General features: G+C 53.2%; 1 protein-coding gene across 2 annotated transcripts in view; it reads left to right on the top strand.

The window, feature by feature from the left end:
• The window catches only part of adam15 (ADAM metallopeptidase domain 15), an 81453-nt gene that overhangs the window by 45756 nt on the left and 19552 nt on the right, over positions 1-16145 (top strand). For both annotated transcript variants that reach the window (XM_073061185.1, XM_073061184.1), the window contains exons 17-20: positions 1505-1582; positions 4206-4317; positions 6186-6318; positions 15060-15165. In XM_073061185.1, the coding sequence (XP_072917286.1) occupies positions 1505-1582; positions 4206-4317; positions 6186-6318; positions 15060-15165 (429 nt within the window). The remainder of the gene's footprint in view (positions 1-1504; positions 1583-4205; positions 4318-6185; positions 6319-15059; positions 15166-16145) is intronic.

The raw sequence follows: 16145 nt of genomic DNA, 5'->3' as shown, positions 1-16145 counted from the left end.
GGCTGCAGGAGGGGGAGTGAGGAGGGTAGGCTGCGGGGGGAGGAGGAGTGAGGAGGGTGGGCTGCGGGACGGGGAGTGAGGAGGGAAGGCTGCGGGGGGAGTGAGGAGGGTAGGCTGCGGGAGGGGGAGTGAGGAGGGTAGGCTGCTGGAGGGGGAGTGAGGAGGGAAGGCTGCGGGAGGGGGAGTGAGGAGGGAATGCTACGGGAGGGGGAGTGAGGAGGGTAGGCTGCGGAGGGGGAGTGAGGAGGGTAGGCTGCGGGAAGGGGAGTGAGGAGGGTAGGCTGCTGGAGGGGGAGTGAGGAGGGTAGGCTGCGGGAAGGGGAGTGAGGAGGGTAGGCTGCGGGAGGAGGAGTGAGGAGGGTAGGCTGCAGGAGGGGGAGTGAGGAGGGTAGGCTGCGGGGGGAGGAGGAGTGAGGAGGGTGGGCTGCGGGAGGGGGAGTGAGGAGGGAAGGCTGCGGGGGGAGTGAGGAGGGTAGGCTGCGGGAGGGGGAGTGAGGAGGGAAGGCTGCGGAGGGGGCGGTGGGGAGAGAAGTCTGCGGGAGAGAGTGAGGAGGGAAGTCTGCGGGAGGGGGAGTGAGGAGGGTAGGCTGCGGGAGGGGGAGTGAGGAGGGAAGGCTGCGGGGGAGGAGTGAGGAGGGTAGGCTGCGGGAGGGGGAGTGAGGAGGGAAGGCTGCGGGGGAGGAGTGAGGAGGGTAGGCTGCGGGGGGGAGTGAGGAGGGTAGGCTGCGGGAGGGGGAGTGAGGAGGGAAGGCTGTGGGGGGGAGTGAGGAGGGTAGGCTGCGGGAGGGGGAGTGAGGAGGGAAGGCTGCGGGGGGGAGTGAGGAGGGTAGGCTGCGGGAGGGGGAGTGAGGAGGGAAGGCTGTGGGGGGGAGTGAGGAGGGTAGGCTGCGGGAGGGGGAGTGAGGAGGGTAGGCTGCGGGAGGGGGAGTGAGGAGGGAAGGCTGCGGGGGGGAGTGAGGAGGGTATGCTGCGGGAGGGGGAGTGAGGAGGGAAGGCTGTGGGAGAAGCGGTCTTGAGGTTCTGTGTGACTCTATTAAGTCTGATATTGCCAGAACACGAGGGTCTGAGTTACAGGGAAAGGTTAGACTGGCAGGGACTATATTCCTCAAAGTGTAGGAAACTGAGGGGTGACCTTGTAGAGGTGTATAAAATAATAAGGGGCAGCAATAGGGTGAAAGCACAGTCTTTCCCCAGGGTTGGGGAATTAGGAACTAAAGGGTACAGGATTAAGGTGAGAGGGGAGAGAAGGGGCAACTTTTTCAGTATTTGGAACATGCTGCTGGAGGAAATGGTTGAGGTAGGTATACTAACAACATTTAAAAGACATTTAGATGGTACGTGGAGGGGAAAGGTGTAGAATATGGTCCAAACATGGGCCAATGGGCATTTTGATTGCCATAGACCAATTGGGCAGGAGGGTCTGTTTCTCGTTTGCCCAAGTCCGATTCCTGGTGCAGGTATCTCCATGATACTAATTCCAAGAATTTCTGTCTCTCTGCTCCAGGCTTGCATTGACAGGAAGTGCCAGGATGTGGCTGTGTTTGGGGTGGAACAGTGCCTGAGCAAGTGTAACAACCATGGGGTAAGTTGTTCTATCCCAACGCAGAATGGGATCGTCCAGTGAGGGGGTTCTGTCTGGGCAGTAGAGCTAGTGAGAATCCCCTTGAAGGACAACCCTCGTCTTCCTGAGCTATTCACTGTCTACACTCCCAATGGGACCCCACCCCTTCCCATTCACTCCCACCGTCCACACTCCCAATGGGACCCCACCCCTTCCCATTCACTCCCACCGTCCACACTCCCAATGGACCCAACACCTTCCCATTCACTCCCACCATCCACACTCCCAATGGACCCCACCACTTCCCATTCACTCCCACCGTCCACACTCCCAATGGACCCCACCCCTTCCCATTCACTCCCACCGTCCACACTCCCAATGGGACCACACCCCTTCCCATTCACTCCCACCGTCCACACTCCCTATGGACCCCACCCCTTCCCATTCACTCCCACCGTCCACACTCCCAATGGGACCCCACCCCTTCCCATTCACTCCCACCATCCACATTCCCAATGGACCCAACACCTTCCCATTCACTCCCACCATCCACACTCCCAATGGACCCCACCACTTCCCATTCACTCCCACCGTCCACACTCCCAATGGACCCCACCCCTTCCCATTCACTCCCACCGTCCACACTCCCAATGGGACCCCACCACTTCCCATTCAATCCCACCGTCCACACTCCCAATGGATCTCACCCCTTCCCATTCACTCCCAATGGACCCCACCCCTTCCCATTCACTCCCCCGTCCACACTCCCAATGGACCCCACCCCTTCCCGTTCACACACACCATCCACACTCCCAATGGACCCCACCACTTCCCATTCACTCCCACCGTCCACATTCCCAATGGGACCCTACCCCTTCCCATTCACTCCCACCGTCCACACTCCCAATGGGCCCCATCCCTTCCCATTCACTCCCACTGTCCACACTCCCAATGGGACCCCACCCCTTCCCATTCACTCCCACCATCCACACTCCCAATGGACCCCACCCCTTCCCATTCACTCCCACTGTCTACACTCCCAATGGACCCCTCCCATTCCCATTCACTCCCACCGTCCACACTCCCAATGGAATCCCTCCACTTCCCATTCACTCCCACTGTCCACACTCCCAATGGGACCCCACCCCTTCCCATTCACTCCCACCATCCACACTCCCAATGGACCCCACCCCTTCCCATTCACTCCCACTGTCTACACTCCCAATGGACCCCTCCCCTTCCCATTCACTCTCACCATCCACACTCCCAATGGGACCCCACCCCTTCCCATTCACTCCCACCGTCCACACTCCCAATGGACCCCATCCCTTCCCATTCACTCCCACCGTCCACACTCCCAATGGACCCCACCCCTTCCCATTCACTCCCACCGTCCACACTCCCAATGGACCCCACCCCTTCCCATTCACTCCCACCGTCCACACTCCCACCGTCCACACTCCCAATGGACCCCACCCCTTCCCATTCACTCCAACCGTCCACACTCCCAATGGAATCTCTCCCCTTCCCATTCACTCCCACCGTCCACACTCACAATGGGACCCCACCCCTTCCCATTCACTCCCACCGTCCACACTCCCAATGGGACTCCACCCCTTCCCATTCACTCCCACCATCCACACTCCCAATGGAATCCCTCCCCTTCCCATTCACTCCCACCGTCCACACTCCCAATGGACCCCATCCCTTCCCATTCACTCCCACCGTCCACACTCCCAATGGACCCCACCCCTTCCCATTCACTCCCACCGTCCACACTCCCACTGTCCACACTCCCAATGGACCCCACCCCTTCCCATTCACTCCCACTGTCCACACTCCCAATGGACCCATCCCCTTCCCATTCACTCCCACCGTCCACACTCCCAATGGGACCCAACCCCTTCCCCTTCACTCCCACCGTCCACACTCCCAATGTACCGCACCCCTTCCCATTCACTCCCACCGTCCACACTCCCAATGGGACCCCACCCCTTCCCATTCACTCCCACCGTCCACACTCCCAATGGGACCCTACCCCTTCCCATTCACTCCCACCCTCCACACTCCCAATGGGACCCCACCCCTTCCCATTCACTCCCACCGTCCACACTCCCAATGGGACCCCACCCCTTCCCATTCACTCCCACCGTCCACACTCCCAATGGGACCACACCCCTTCCCATTCACTCCCACCGTCCACACTCCCAATGGGACCCACCCCTTCCCATTCCTCCCACCATCTACACTCCCAATGGGACCCCACCCTTCCCATTCACTCCCACCGTCTACACTCCCAATGGGACCCCACCCCTTCCCATTCACTCCCACCGTCCACACTCCCAATGGGACCCCACCCCTTCCCATTCACTCCCACCGTCCACACTCCCAATGGGACCCCACCCCTTCCCATTCACTCCACTGTCCACGCCTGCATTGGACTTGACCTGTGGAATTAAGTGCTGCTGAAGGGCCTGTATTGTGCTGTAGATTTTCAATGTTTCTATGACCTTGGGAGCCTCCAGTGGGAGGGACTCTGGACCCCGGAAGCAAGAGAGGTGTGGCGAAACTGCCCTCATTGACTAGGATCAGTACCAGGGCTCCCCTGCTCTCACTGGGATCTTCCTCTCCTCCTCCTCCTCAGGTCTGCAACAGCAACGACAACTGTCACTGCGATGCAGGGTGGGCACCACCCCTCTGTTCAAGTGCAGGGTACGGAGGGAGCATCGACAGTGGGCCTGTGCAGGTGGCACAAGGTAGGTGAAAGCCTGTGATACAATCTAACGTGGGATACAGCCCAACCCACAAACAGCCATTCGGCCCATCATGTCAATTCAAGCTAGTCCCAGTGCCTGCATTTGCCCTCTAGATCATCCCTAAGTGTATTTTAAATGTTGTTAATGTACCCACCACAACCATTTCCTCTGGCAGCTTGTTCCATCTACCGACCACCTTCTGGGTGAAGAAGTTGTCTCTCAGGTTCCTATTAAACCTCTCCCCTCTCACCTTCAACCTGTGGGCTCTAGTTCTTGATTCCCCAAGCCTGGGGAAAAGATTGTGTGCATTCACCCTATCTCGAGATTTTATACCCTCTATTAGTCACTCTCCCCAGATTCCTGCACTCCATTCCCAGCCTGCTCAAACCTTCCCTGTAACTCAGTCTGAGTTCTGGCAACATCCTCGTAGATCCTTGTCTGCTGTCCTTCCAGCTGAATGATGTATTTTCTATCACGGGGTGAGCAGGACAATTTTACTCCAGATGCAGCCTCCAATCGTCTTATACAACTGTAACATCACACCCCAACCTTTACGTGCGCCAGTGTGCCAAATGCCTTCTCCTTCCCGATGGCGGTGGAACTGAACTCTGAACTCTGCCCCAAGTTTTAATAACATCGTGCTAAATGCCACGCTACTGCGGTGTTCCAGACCCACTCTGGTTTGCCTTCCCAAAATCCGCCTCAGACTCGCTGGATTGAGCGCCATGAAAAAATCTACACTCTAATGCAAAGTGGTCGCGGTGTTGTTACACTGAGGTAGCGATTGGGGTTGTGCCCGTTGGTTCAAGAACCGAATGGTTGATGGAAATGTGCAGGGTCATGACAAGGTAGGCTGTGAGGTCAAAAATCTACCTGATAGTACAAGGGAGCGGTTCGATAGTCTTGTAACAACAGAAGCTGCCATTGAGCCTAGCGGTGTGTGCTTTCAGGTTTTTTGTATCTTTTGTCCAATAGGACTGGGTAAAACAGAATTTCCAGGATGGGTGGGGGTATTTGATGATACTAACTGCTTTCCTGAGGCAACGAGAAGTGCAGACGGAGTCCAGGCTGGTTTCTGTGACGTGCTGAGGTGTGTCCACAACTCCCTGTAGTTTCTTGTGACCTCAGGCAGAGCTGTTGCCTTACCAAGCCATGATGCAATTGGCTAGGATGCGTTCTGGGGTGTATCTGTGCGGGTCGATGGGGACCTGCTGGATTTCTCTAGCCTCCTGAGGGAGTAGAGATACTGGCGGGCTTTCCTGGCTGAGGTTGGACCGGGACAGGATATTGGTGATGTTCACTCCTCGGAACTTGAAGCTCTCCGCCCTCTCAACCTCCGCACCATTGATGTAGACAGGAACACGTGAACCACCCCACCCCCATCCTCCCAGAAGTCAATGACCAGCTCTGTAGTTTTGCTGACGTTAAGAGAAAGGTTGTTGTCTGGACACCGTTAATAATCTCTCTATCTCCTTCCTGTAGTTTGACCTGTCATTATTTGAGATACATCCCACTATGGTAGTATCGTTTGAAAACTCTTCGATGGACTAAGAGCAGAACGTAGCCATGGAGTCGCAAGTGGAGTTGGGACTGAGGACGTGCTTGTGGAACACCAGTGTTTAGAATAATTGTAGTGGGGGTGTTGTCGCCTATCCTTACCGACTGGGAAAACAGTCCGACCACCCCCTCCATGTGGAAAATTTCTTCCCCCCCGTACTGACTGAGCCCAGTCGGCTCTGTAAATGGAGGCAGATATAAATCGAAGGGGTGTGAGCGGGAGAGGGGAAGGGGAAGGCAGGTTGTGTTCAGTGGTGACAGGTGAATGTTCTGACGTGACGAATGTATGGATTTTCCACTCTTCACCACAGAGAGCCATGCCGTTGTGGTGGCTTTAGTCCTAATCCTCCTGTTTGCCATCGTCGTTGGCCTCCTGTGTTATCTGAAAAGAGATGTGGTGCGGAGCAAGCTTCAGAAACTACGCAGACGTCCACAGCGGCACAGGTGAGGCGGTGTGGACGAACGGTGACCGGGGAGGGGTGTCTGCGAGTGATGATGCTGACTGCCTCCTCTGGAAACCATACTGTTTCCCCATAGCCCCGAATCAATCCTGATACGAATCCCATTACCACAGTCCTGTATCAGTCCCCAAACCAATCCCACTGCCCCCCTCTCTCCCCACAGCCCCGTATCAGTCCCCAAACTAATCCCACTGTCCCTCTCTCCCCACAGTCCTGTATCAGTCCCAAAACTAATCCCACTGTCCCTCTCTCCCCACAGTCCTGCATCAGTCCCCAAACTAATCCCACTGTCCCACTCTTTCCCCACGGTCCTGTATCAGTCCCCAACCAATCCCACTGTCCCCCTCTCCCCACAGTCCTGTATCAGTCCCCAACCAATCCCACTGTCCCCCTCTCTCTCCACAGTCCTGTATCAGTCCCAAAACTAATCCCACTGTTCCCCTCTCTCCCCACAGTCCTGTATCAGTCCCCAAACTAATCCCACTGTCCCCCTCTCTTCCCACAGTCCTGTATCAGTCCCCAAACTAATCCCACTGTCCCTCTCTCCCCACAGTCCCGTATCAGTTCCCAATCTAATCCCACTGACCCCCTCTCTCCACAGTCCTGTATCAATCCCCACACTAATCCCACTGTCCCCCTCTCTTCCCACAGTCCCGTATCAGTTCCCAATCTAATCCCACTGACCCCCTCTCTCCACAGTCCTGTATCAATCCCCACACTAATCCCACTGTCCCCCTCTTCCCACAGTCCCGTATCAGTTCCCAATCTAATCCCACTGTCCCCTCTCTCCACAGCACTGTATCAGTCCCCAGACTAATCCCACTGTCCCTCTGTCCCCACAGTCCCGTATCAGTTCCCAATCTAATCCCACTGTCCCCTCTCTCCACAGCACTGTATCAGTCCCCAGACTAATCCCACTGTCCCTCTGTCCCCACAGTCCCGTATCAGTCCCCACACTAATCCCACTGTCCCTCTCTCTCCACAGTCCCGTATCAGTTCCCAATCTAATCCCACTGTCCCCTCTCTCCACAGCACTGTATCAGTCCCCAAACTAATCCCACTGTCCCTCTGTCCCCACAGTCCCGTATCAGTCCCCACACTAATCCCACTGTCCCTCTCTCTCCACAGTCCCGTATCAGTTCCCAATCTAATCCCACTGTCCCCTCTCTCCACAGCACTGTATCAGTCCCCAGACTAATCCCACTGTCCCTCTCCCCCCACAGTCCCGTATCAGTCTCCACACTAATCCCACTGTCCCCTCTCTCCACAGCACTGTATCAGTCCCCACACTAATCCCACTGTCCCACACTCTCCCCACAGCCCTGTATCAGTCCCCACACTAATCCCACTGTCCTCTCTCTCCACAGCACTGTATCAGTCCCCAAACTAATCCCACTGTCCCTCTCCCCCCACAGTCCTGTATCAGTCCCCACACTAATCCCACTGTCCTCTCTCTCCACAGCCCTGTGAAAGACCTAAAACTAATCCCGCCACCCCACTCTTTTCCTATGGCCCTGTATCCACCTTCACCTGCCCCTCTCTCTCCCCACAGCCCCGTATCAGTCCCCAAACCAATCCCACTGCCCCCCTCTCTCCCCACAGCCCCATATCAGTCCCCATACTAATCCCACTGTCCCACTCTCTCCCCACAGTCCTGTATCAGTCCCCAAACTAATCCCACTGTCCCTCTCTCCACACAGTCCTGTATCAGTCCTCACACTAATCCCACTGTCCCTCTCTCCCCACAGACCTGTATCAGTCCCCAACCAATCCCACTGTCCCTCTCTCTCCACAGTCCTGTATCAGTCCCCAACCAATCCCACTGTCCCCCTCTCTCCCCACAGTCCTGTATCAGTCCCCAACCAATCCCACTGTCCCCCTCTCTCTCCACAGTCCTGTATCAGTCCCAAAACTAATCCCACTGTCCCTCTCTCCCCACAGTCCTGTATCAGTTCCCAATCTAATCCCACTGTCCCCTCTCTCCACACAGTCCTGTATCAGTTCCCAATCTAATCCCACTGTCCCCTCTCTCCACAGCACTGTATCAGTCCCCAGACTAATCCCACTGTCCCTCTCTCCCCACAGTCCCGTATCAGTCCCCACACTAATCTCACTGTCCCTCTCTCCCCACAGTCCCGTATCAGTTCCCAATCTAATCCCACTGTCCCCTCTCTCCACAGCACTGTATCAGTCCCCACACTAATCCCACTGTCCCTCTGTCCCCACAGTCCCGTATCAGTCCCCACACTAATCCCACTGTCCCCTCTCTCCACAGTCCCGTATCAGTTCCCAATCTAATCCCACTGTCCCCTCTCTCCACAGCACTGTATCAGTCCCCACACTAATCCCACTGTCCCCTCTCTCCACAGCCCTGTGAAAAACCTAAAACTAATCCCGCCACCCCACTCTTTTCCTATGGCCCTGTATCCACCTTCACGCTAATGCATTCACCATCTGACGACCCTGCCCTGGGAGCGTGGAATGACTTTGATTCAGCAGAATGTGACTCCAAGTTCTTGTGTCACAGCTCCCGGAAAGAACAATGGTTTTTGAGTTTTCTCCCGTCATTTCATCATTTTCTGTCAGTCACCTCATGTACAGATACTCCTGCAGCTGCTATCACTTTATCAGTCTATGTATATGAGATAATAATGTGTATACAGCCAGTGTATGCAGCAGTGACTTGTACACTGTTTAATAGGATTGCTTTTATATTTTATTTATTGTGTTTTAAAAGTATGTTCGTCATGCCTGTCACTTTATTTTTAATGCTGCATTGGATCCGGAGAGACATTTATTTTATTCTCCTTTACACTCGTGTGCTGGAAATGACACTGAACAAACTTGAATCTTGAAAGGTAAGGTTTGTGATCTGGGCAATCTGCCTTCTGCTAACAGGCATTGCAGGGCGCCGTCACTCCACTCAGGCGTGTGACATCACTTCCTGCCTGCTGAGCTGGCGCAGGTGACGGAAGGAAGGGAAATTGAGCCAATTCTTTGTCGCCTGATTGAGTGAGCTCTGCATTTAACCTTCCTGACCCCACGTTCTTCCCTCGGGGCACTCTTCTTTCTGAGGAAGCTTATGCTGGTTGCCAGCTCCTCGTGTGCAGAAATGCTTCCCCTCTCCTCCTGATTCTCTTCACTCCACTTCCCAGTGACGCAGTGGGCAGAGCTGGTGTCTTTCAGCTTCCAGAGAGCCGGGGTTCGGTCCTGACCTCAGACACTGTATGGGGGAATGCGAGCGAGTGAGTGCGGGCAAGGGAGAGCAAGGGGCGGGTGTGTGTGTGAGGGAGTGTGAGGGCAAGTGAGTGATCGAGTGCGAGAGTGACTGAGGATGGATGTGAGCTTGTCTCCCTGTGGGTTTCCCAGTGTCCCGCACCCCTTTCCACGACACTCCACCCTCGCCATTTCCAGAACCCTTTGCTCCCGCCAGATTTGCAAACTTGCCCTCTGCTCCATGTTGACAAATGCAGCACTGTGTAAAGTCCTTAGGCCCCCTAGTTATGTGCTTCAGGCTTTTGCACAGTGCTGTATGTGTAACCATATACACCCCTGATAGTCATTTTCTTCCACACTCAGTAGATCCAAAACATAATAGAATCAATGAAGGACCACGCCAACAGACAGACACAGAACCTCTGTGCAAATACAAAAGAAAAATAATAATAAATAAGTAAACAATAAATATCAAGAACATGAGGTGAAGAGTCCTTGAAAGTGAGTCCATAGGTTATGGGAACAGTTCAGTGATGGGGTGAGTGAAGTTATCCCCATTGGTTCTTGAGCCTGATGGCTGAGGGGTAATAACTGCTCCTGAACCTGGTGGTGTGGGTCCTGAGGCTCCTGTACCTCCTTCCTGATGGCAGCAGTGAGAAAAGAGCATGGCCTGGGTGGTGGGGGTCCCTGATGGTAGCAGTGAGAAGAGAGCGTGGCCTGGGAGGTGGGGGTTCCTGATGGTAGCAGTGAGAAGAGAGCGTGGTCTGGGAGGTGGGGGTTCCTGATGGTAGCAGTGAGAAGAGAGCGTGGTCTGGGAGATGGGGGTTCCTGATGGTAGCAGTGAGAAGAGAGCCTGGCCTGGGAGGTGGGGGTTCCTGATGGTAGCAGTGAGAAGAGAGCGTGGTCTGGGAGATGGGGGTTCCTGATGGTAGCAGTGAGAAGAGAGCGTGGCCTGGGAGGTGGGGGTTCCTGATGGTAGCAGTGAGAAGAGAGTGTGGCCTGGGAGGTGAGGGTTCCTGATGGTAGCAGTGAGAAGAGAGCCTGGCCTGGGAGGTGGGGGTTCCTGATGGCAGCAGTGAGAAGAGAGTGTGGTCTGGGAGGTGGGGGTCCCTGATGGTAGCAGTGAGAAGAGAGTGTGGTCTGGGAGGTGGGGGTCCCTGATGGTAGCAGTGAGAAGAGAGCGTGGCCTGGGAGGTGGGGGTTCCTGATGGTAGCAGTGAGAAGAGAGTGTGGTCTGGGAGGTGGGGGTCCCTGATGGTAGCAGTGAGAAGAGAGCGTGGCCTGGGAGGTGGGGGTTCCTGATGGTAGCAGTGAGAAGAGAGCGTGGTCTGGGAGGTGGGGGTTCCTGATGGCAGCAGTGAGAAGAGAGCGTGGTCTGGGAGGTGGGGGTTCCTGATGGCAGCAGTGAGAAGAGAGCGTGGTCTGGGAGGTGGGGGTTCCTGATGGCAGCAGTGAGAAAAGAGCGTGGCCTGGGAGGTGGGGGTTCCTGATGGTAGCAGTGAGAAGAGAGTGTGGTCTGGGAGGTGGGGGTCCCTGATGGTAGCAGTGAGAAGAGAGCGTGGTCTGGGAGGTGGGGGTTCCTGATGGCAGCAGTGAGAAAAGAGCGTGGCCTGGGAGGTGGGGGTTCCTGATGGTAGCAGTGGGAAGAGAGCGTGGCCTGGGTGGTGGGGGTCCCTGATGATGATGGTTGCTGCCCTCCTGTGATAACGCTCCATGTCGATGTGCTCAATGGTGGGGAGGGCTTGACCTGCAATGGACTGGACCACGTCCACTACTTTTTGTAGGATTTTCTGTTTAAGGGCAGTGGTGTTTCCATAGCAGGCTGTGATGCAACTAGTTAGTATATCTGGGTTGTCAGTCCAATTTGCAAGTTCACTATTGATTCTCAAAGACCACCTTCCACGGCCCAGCCAGATTTAGACCACAGGATGGGCGATAAATCCCGCCTTCCAGTGGAAAAACGTTTTCCAAGCCCTTCAGCATACCCATGTGGGCGGTATTTGTGGAGCCTCAGCATTGTACAGTACAGAAACAGGCCCTTCGGCCCACCTTGTTCATACTGACCGTATCTCCCATCCCTGTTTGTCTGCATTTAGAATGTATTATTCTACACTTTAAGAGACACTTAGAGAGATACTTAAAAGGTATCTGTCATGTGTGCAGTGAAAAGCTTGTCTTGTAGGTCAGATCATTACACAGTGCGTTGAGGTAGAACGAGGTAAAACAATAACAGTGTGTAACAATGCAGAATAAAGTGTAAAAACTGCAGAGAAAGTGCAGTGCAGGTAAATGAGGTAGATTGTGAGGCCAGGAGTCTATCTTATCATACAAGAGGTCCGTTTAACAATATAATAACAGTGGACAGAAGCTGAGCTGTCCTAGAGCCTGGTGGGACGTGCTTTCAGACTTTGGTACCTCTCGCATCTTCTGGCTGATGGTAGCGAGGAGAGGAGAGTGGGTGGGCTCTCTGATTGCTTTACTGAGGCAGAGTGAAGTGTAGACACGGAGAGGGTCTGGTTCCTGTGATGTACCAAGCTGTGTCCGCAACTCTCTGCAGATTCTCGTGTTAATGGCAGAACAGATGTCGACCCAAGCCATGATGCGTCCAGACGGAATTCTGTTTATTGTCAATCGATTTAATAATTTGTAAGGATTGACAGGGACGTGCTGAGTTTCTTTAGCTTCCTGAGGAAGTGGAGGCGTTGGTGAGCTCTCTTGGCTGTGACATCAATGTGGCTGGTGATGTTCAGCCCTAAGACCTTGAAGCTCTCGACCTCACAATCTCAACATTGTTGATGTGGGGAGGAGCACGTGCACAGCCCCACTTTCTGAAGTCAATGATCAGCTCTTCTGTTGACATTGAGGGAAGGTTGTTGTCATGACAACAACCTGATTCTTCGTGTGAAACATTCACCCCTCAGATCCCCTTTAGATCTTCTCCCTCTCTCCTTAAAGCCACACCACCTTGTTTTTAATGCCCTTCCCACCAAGGAGAGCAGAATCTGCCCACCCACTCCTACGTATGCCTCTCCTATCGCTGTCAGGTCACCCCTCAGCCTCTTTCACTCCAGGGAAATTGAGCCCAGGCCATCAGATCTCTCCCTGTAACTAAAGTTCTCCAATCCAAGCATCCTGGTGAACTTCCTCTACACCCTCTTCACTGCGAACACAACTTACGGCAACCAGAACTAAAGACAATACTCCAAGTGTGGTTTGAGCCAAGTTTTATGAAGTGACATCCCAACTTATGAGGAAACATTGAACGAGCCAGGATTCTGTTGAGCTGCTGTTGGTGGTTTATGCCCCAGTAGGGGTGATGGACCAATGTAGGTGATGCCCCAGTAGGAGTGGACCAAACTTGGAGTACTGTGTTCAGTTCTGGTTGCCTCATTATAGGAAGTGTGTGCAAGCTTTAGAGAGGGTGCAGAGGAGATTTACCAGGATGCTGCCTGGATTAGAGAGGGTGCAGAGGAGATTTACCAGGATGCTGCCTGGATTAGAGAGGGTGCAGAGGAGATTTACCAGGATGCTGCCTGGATTAGAGAGGGTGCAGAGGAGATTTACCAGGATGCTGCCTGGATTAGAGAGGGTGCAGAGGAGATTTACCAGGATGCTGCCCGGATTAGAGAGGGTGCAGAGGTGATTTACCAGGATGCTGCCTGGATTAGAGAGGGTACAGAGGAGATTTACCAGGATGCTGCCTGGATTAGAGAGGGTGCAGAGGAGATTTACCAGGATGCTGCCTGGATTAGAGAGGGTGCAGAGGAGATTTACCAGGATGCTGCCCGGATTAGAGAGGGTGCAGAGGAGATTTACCAGGATGCTGCCTGGATTAGAGAGGGTGCAGAGGAGATTTACCAGGATGCTGCCTGGATTAGAGAGGGTGCAGAGGAGATTTACCAGGATGCTGCCTGGATTAGAGAGGGTGCAGAGGAGATTTACCAGCCCTTTTTTTCCCCTCTTTTTTATTTTTTCTTTTTTTTCTCTTTTTTGTTTTTTTTTCTTCTATTAGTTATTAGATTTTTAGATTAGTTTTTTTTTTTGCATAATGATTTTTTTCTTTTTTCCTTTTTCTTATTTCTTTTTATTTTATATTATGATACACTTAGGTTTGCCTTGTCTGTTTGTATATTGTATCATTTATGATGTGGGAATACTCATTTATACTGTAATCATTGTTCTTGTAATCTTTTATAGTTAGTTGAAATATGTATGTTTGTAATCCCATTATCTATGTACCAGTTTTATTTTGTTGTTATTAATAATGATAATAAAAAGATGGAAAAAGAAAGAAAGAGATTTACCAGGATGCTGCCTGGATTAGAGAGGGTGCAGAGGAGATTTACCAGGATGCTGCCTGGATTAGAGAGGGTGCAGAGGAGATTTACCAGGATGCTGCCTGGATTAGAGAGGGTACAGAGGAGATTTACCAGGATGCTGCCCGGATTAGAGAGGGTACAGAGGAGATTTACCAGGATGCTGCCTGGATTAGAGAGGGTGCTGAGGAGATTCACCAGGATGCTGCCTGGATTAGAGAGGGTGCAGAGGAGATTTACCAGGATGCTGCCTGGATTAGAGAGGGTGCAGAGGAGATTTACCAGGATGCTGCCCGGATTAGAGAGGGTACAGAGGAGATTTACCAGGATGCTGCCCGGATTAGAGAGGGTGCAGAGGAGATTTACCAGGATGCTGCCCGGATTAGAGAGGGTGCAGAGGAGATTTACCAGGATGCTGCCTGGATTAGAGAGGGTACAGAGGAGATTTACCAGGATGCTGCCTGGATTAGAGAGGGTGCAGAGGAGATTTACCAGGATGCTGCCTGGATTAGAGAGGGTGCAGAGGAGATTTACCAGGATGCTGCCCGGATTAGAGAGGGTGCAGAGGAGATTTACCAGGATGCTGCCCGGATTAGAGAGGGTGCAGAGGAGATTTACCAGGATGCTGCCTGGATTAGAGAGGGTGCAGAGGAGATTTACCAGGATGCTGCCTGGATTGGAGTCTTATGAGGATAGATTGAGTGAGCTAGAGCTTTTGGAGTGAAGGAGGATCAGAGGTGACTTGTTGGAGGTGTATAAGATAAGAGGCATTAGTAGTGTGGACAGCCAGCACTGTTTTCCCAGGGCAGAAATGGCTCGTATGAGAGGGCAGAATTTTAAGAGGGGGGTATGTCAGAGGTAGGTTTTTTTTGACGCAGAGTGGTGGGAGCATGGAATGCCCTTCTAGAATTGGTAGTAGATGCAGGTACTGTACATTAGGGACGTTTAAAAGTCTCAGATATTCACATGGATGAAAGCAAAATGGTTATGTTGGAGGGAAGGGTTATCGTGATTTTACAGTAGGTTGAAGGGTCGGCACATCGTGGAGTGAAAGGGCTGTACTGTGCTGTACTCTTTTATACTTCCTGTCCTCGTTTGGTACAATCGAAGTGCTTTCGATTGCATTTTTATTAGTTTTTGATTTGAACCCTGCTGTTACATTCGCTTTGACCTTTGCCTTCCCTTATTCCAGGGATTCCAGAGTGGAAAATGGGAGTTGGGCGCCTCCTGTGGCCCGAATGCGGTATGAACCTCCTGACCGAATACAGACAGAACTGAGGCCAGCCCTTACGGTCAAGGTAAGGCGGCACGACGCCGTGGCCGTTAGCGCAATTGCTTTACACAGCTCACGATTGGGGTCAATTTCCTGCCGCCGTCTGTAAGGAGTTGCTACATTTTCCTCGTGACCGTGTGGGTTTCCGCTGGGCGCTCTGGTTTTCTCCCACAGTCCAAAGACGTACAATTAGAGTTAGTGATGCTATGTTGGTACCAGAAACGTGGTGACACTTGTAGGCTGCCCCCAGCACATCCTTGCTGATTTGAAATGACGCACATGAAGCATTTCACTGTAGCTTTCAACGTAGGTGACAAATAAAGTTAATCTTTATTGGAAGGTTGCTTATTAGTTGGTTTGTCTCGATGTGAATGAGGACATTTGGGTGTCAGGGTGGCCCTATCTGCCTAAAAGCGATCTATCCCACTGAGGTAGTACTGCAGGTGAACATCAACCCCCACCACCCCCAGGTCCCACACAGTCCTGACAAGGAATGAGAGCATCCACGTGTTCCCTCCAACTCCAAGTCCAGCTAATGGCTCAAGAACAGATGCCATGGGTGAGTAACTCACCTGACACCCCAAGATCTCTCCCCTGTCTACAAGCCACAGGTCAGCATTGTGACAGGACACTCTCCAATCCCCTGGGTGGAGTTAGTCCATACACTCAACATCCACCACATTACCTCTCCCCATCTACAAGGCACAGATCAGGAGTGTGAAGCAACTCTCCCCACTTCCCTGGGTGGAGTTAGTCCATACACTCAACATCCACCACATTACCTCTCCCCATCTACAAGGCACAGATCAGGAGTGTGAAGCAACTCTCCCCACTTCCCTGGGTGGAGTTAGTCCATACACTCAACATCCACCACATTACCTCTCCCCATCTACAAGGCACAGATCAGGAGTGTGAAGCAACTCTCCCCACTTCCCTGGGTGGAGTTGGTCCATACACTCAACATCCACCACATTACCTCTCCCCATCTACAAGGCACAGATCAGG

The sequence above is a fragment of the Hemitrygon akajei genome, chromosome 11, assembly GCF_048418815.1.
Source record: "Hemitrygon akajei chromosome 11, sHemAka1.3, whole genome shotgun sequence".
Classification (NCBI taxonomy): domain Eukaryota; kingdom Metazoa; phylum Chordata; class Chondrichthyes; order Myliobatiformes; family Dasyatidae; genus Hemitrygon; species Hemitrygon akajei.
The sequence above is the reverse complement of the archived record's forward strand: the minus strand, read 5'-3'. Positions and strand labels throughout refer to the sequence as shown.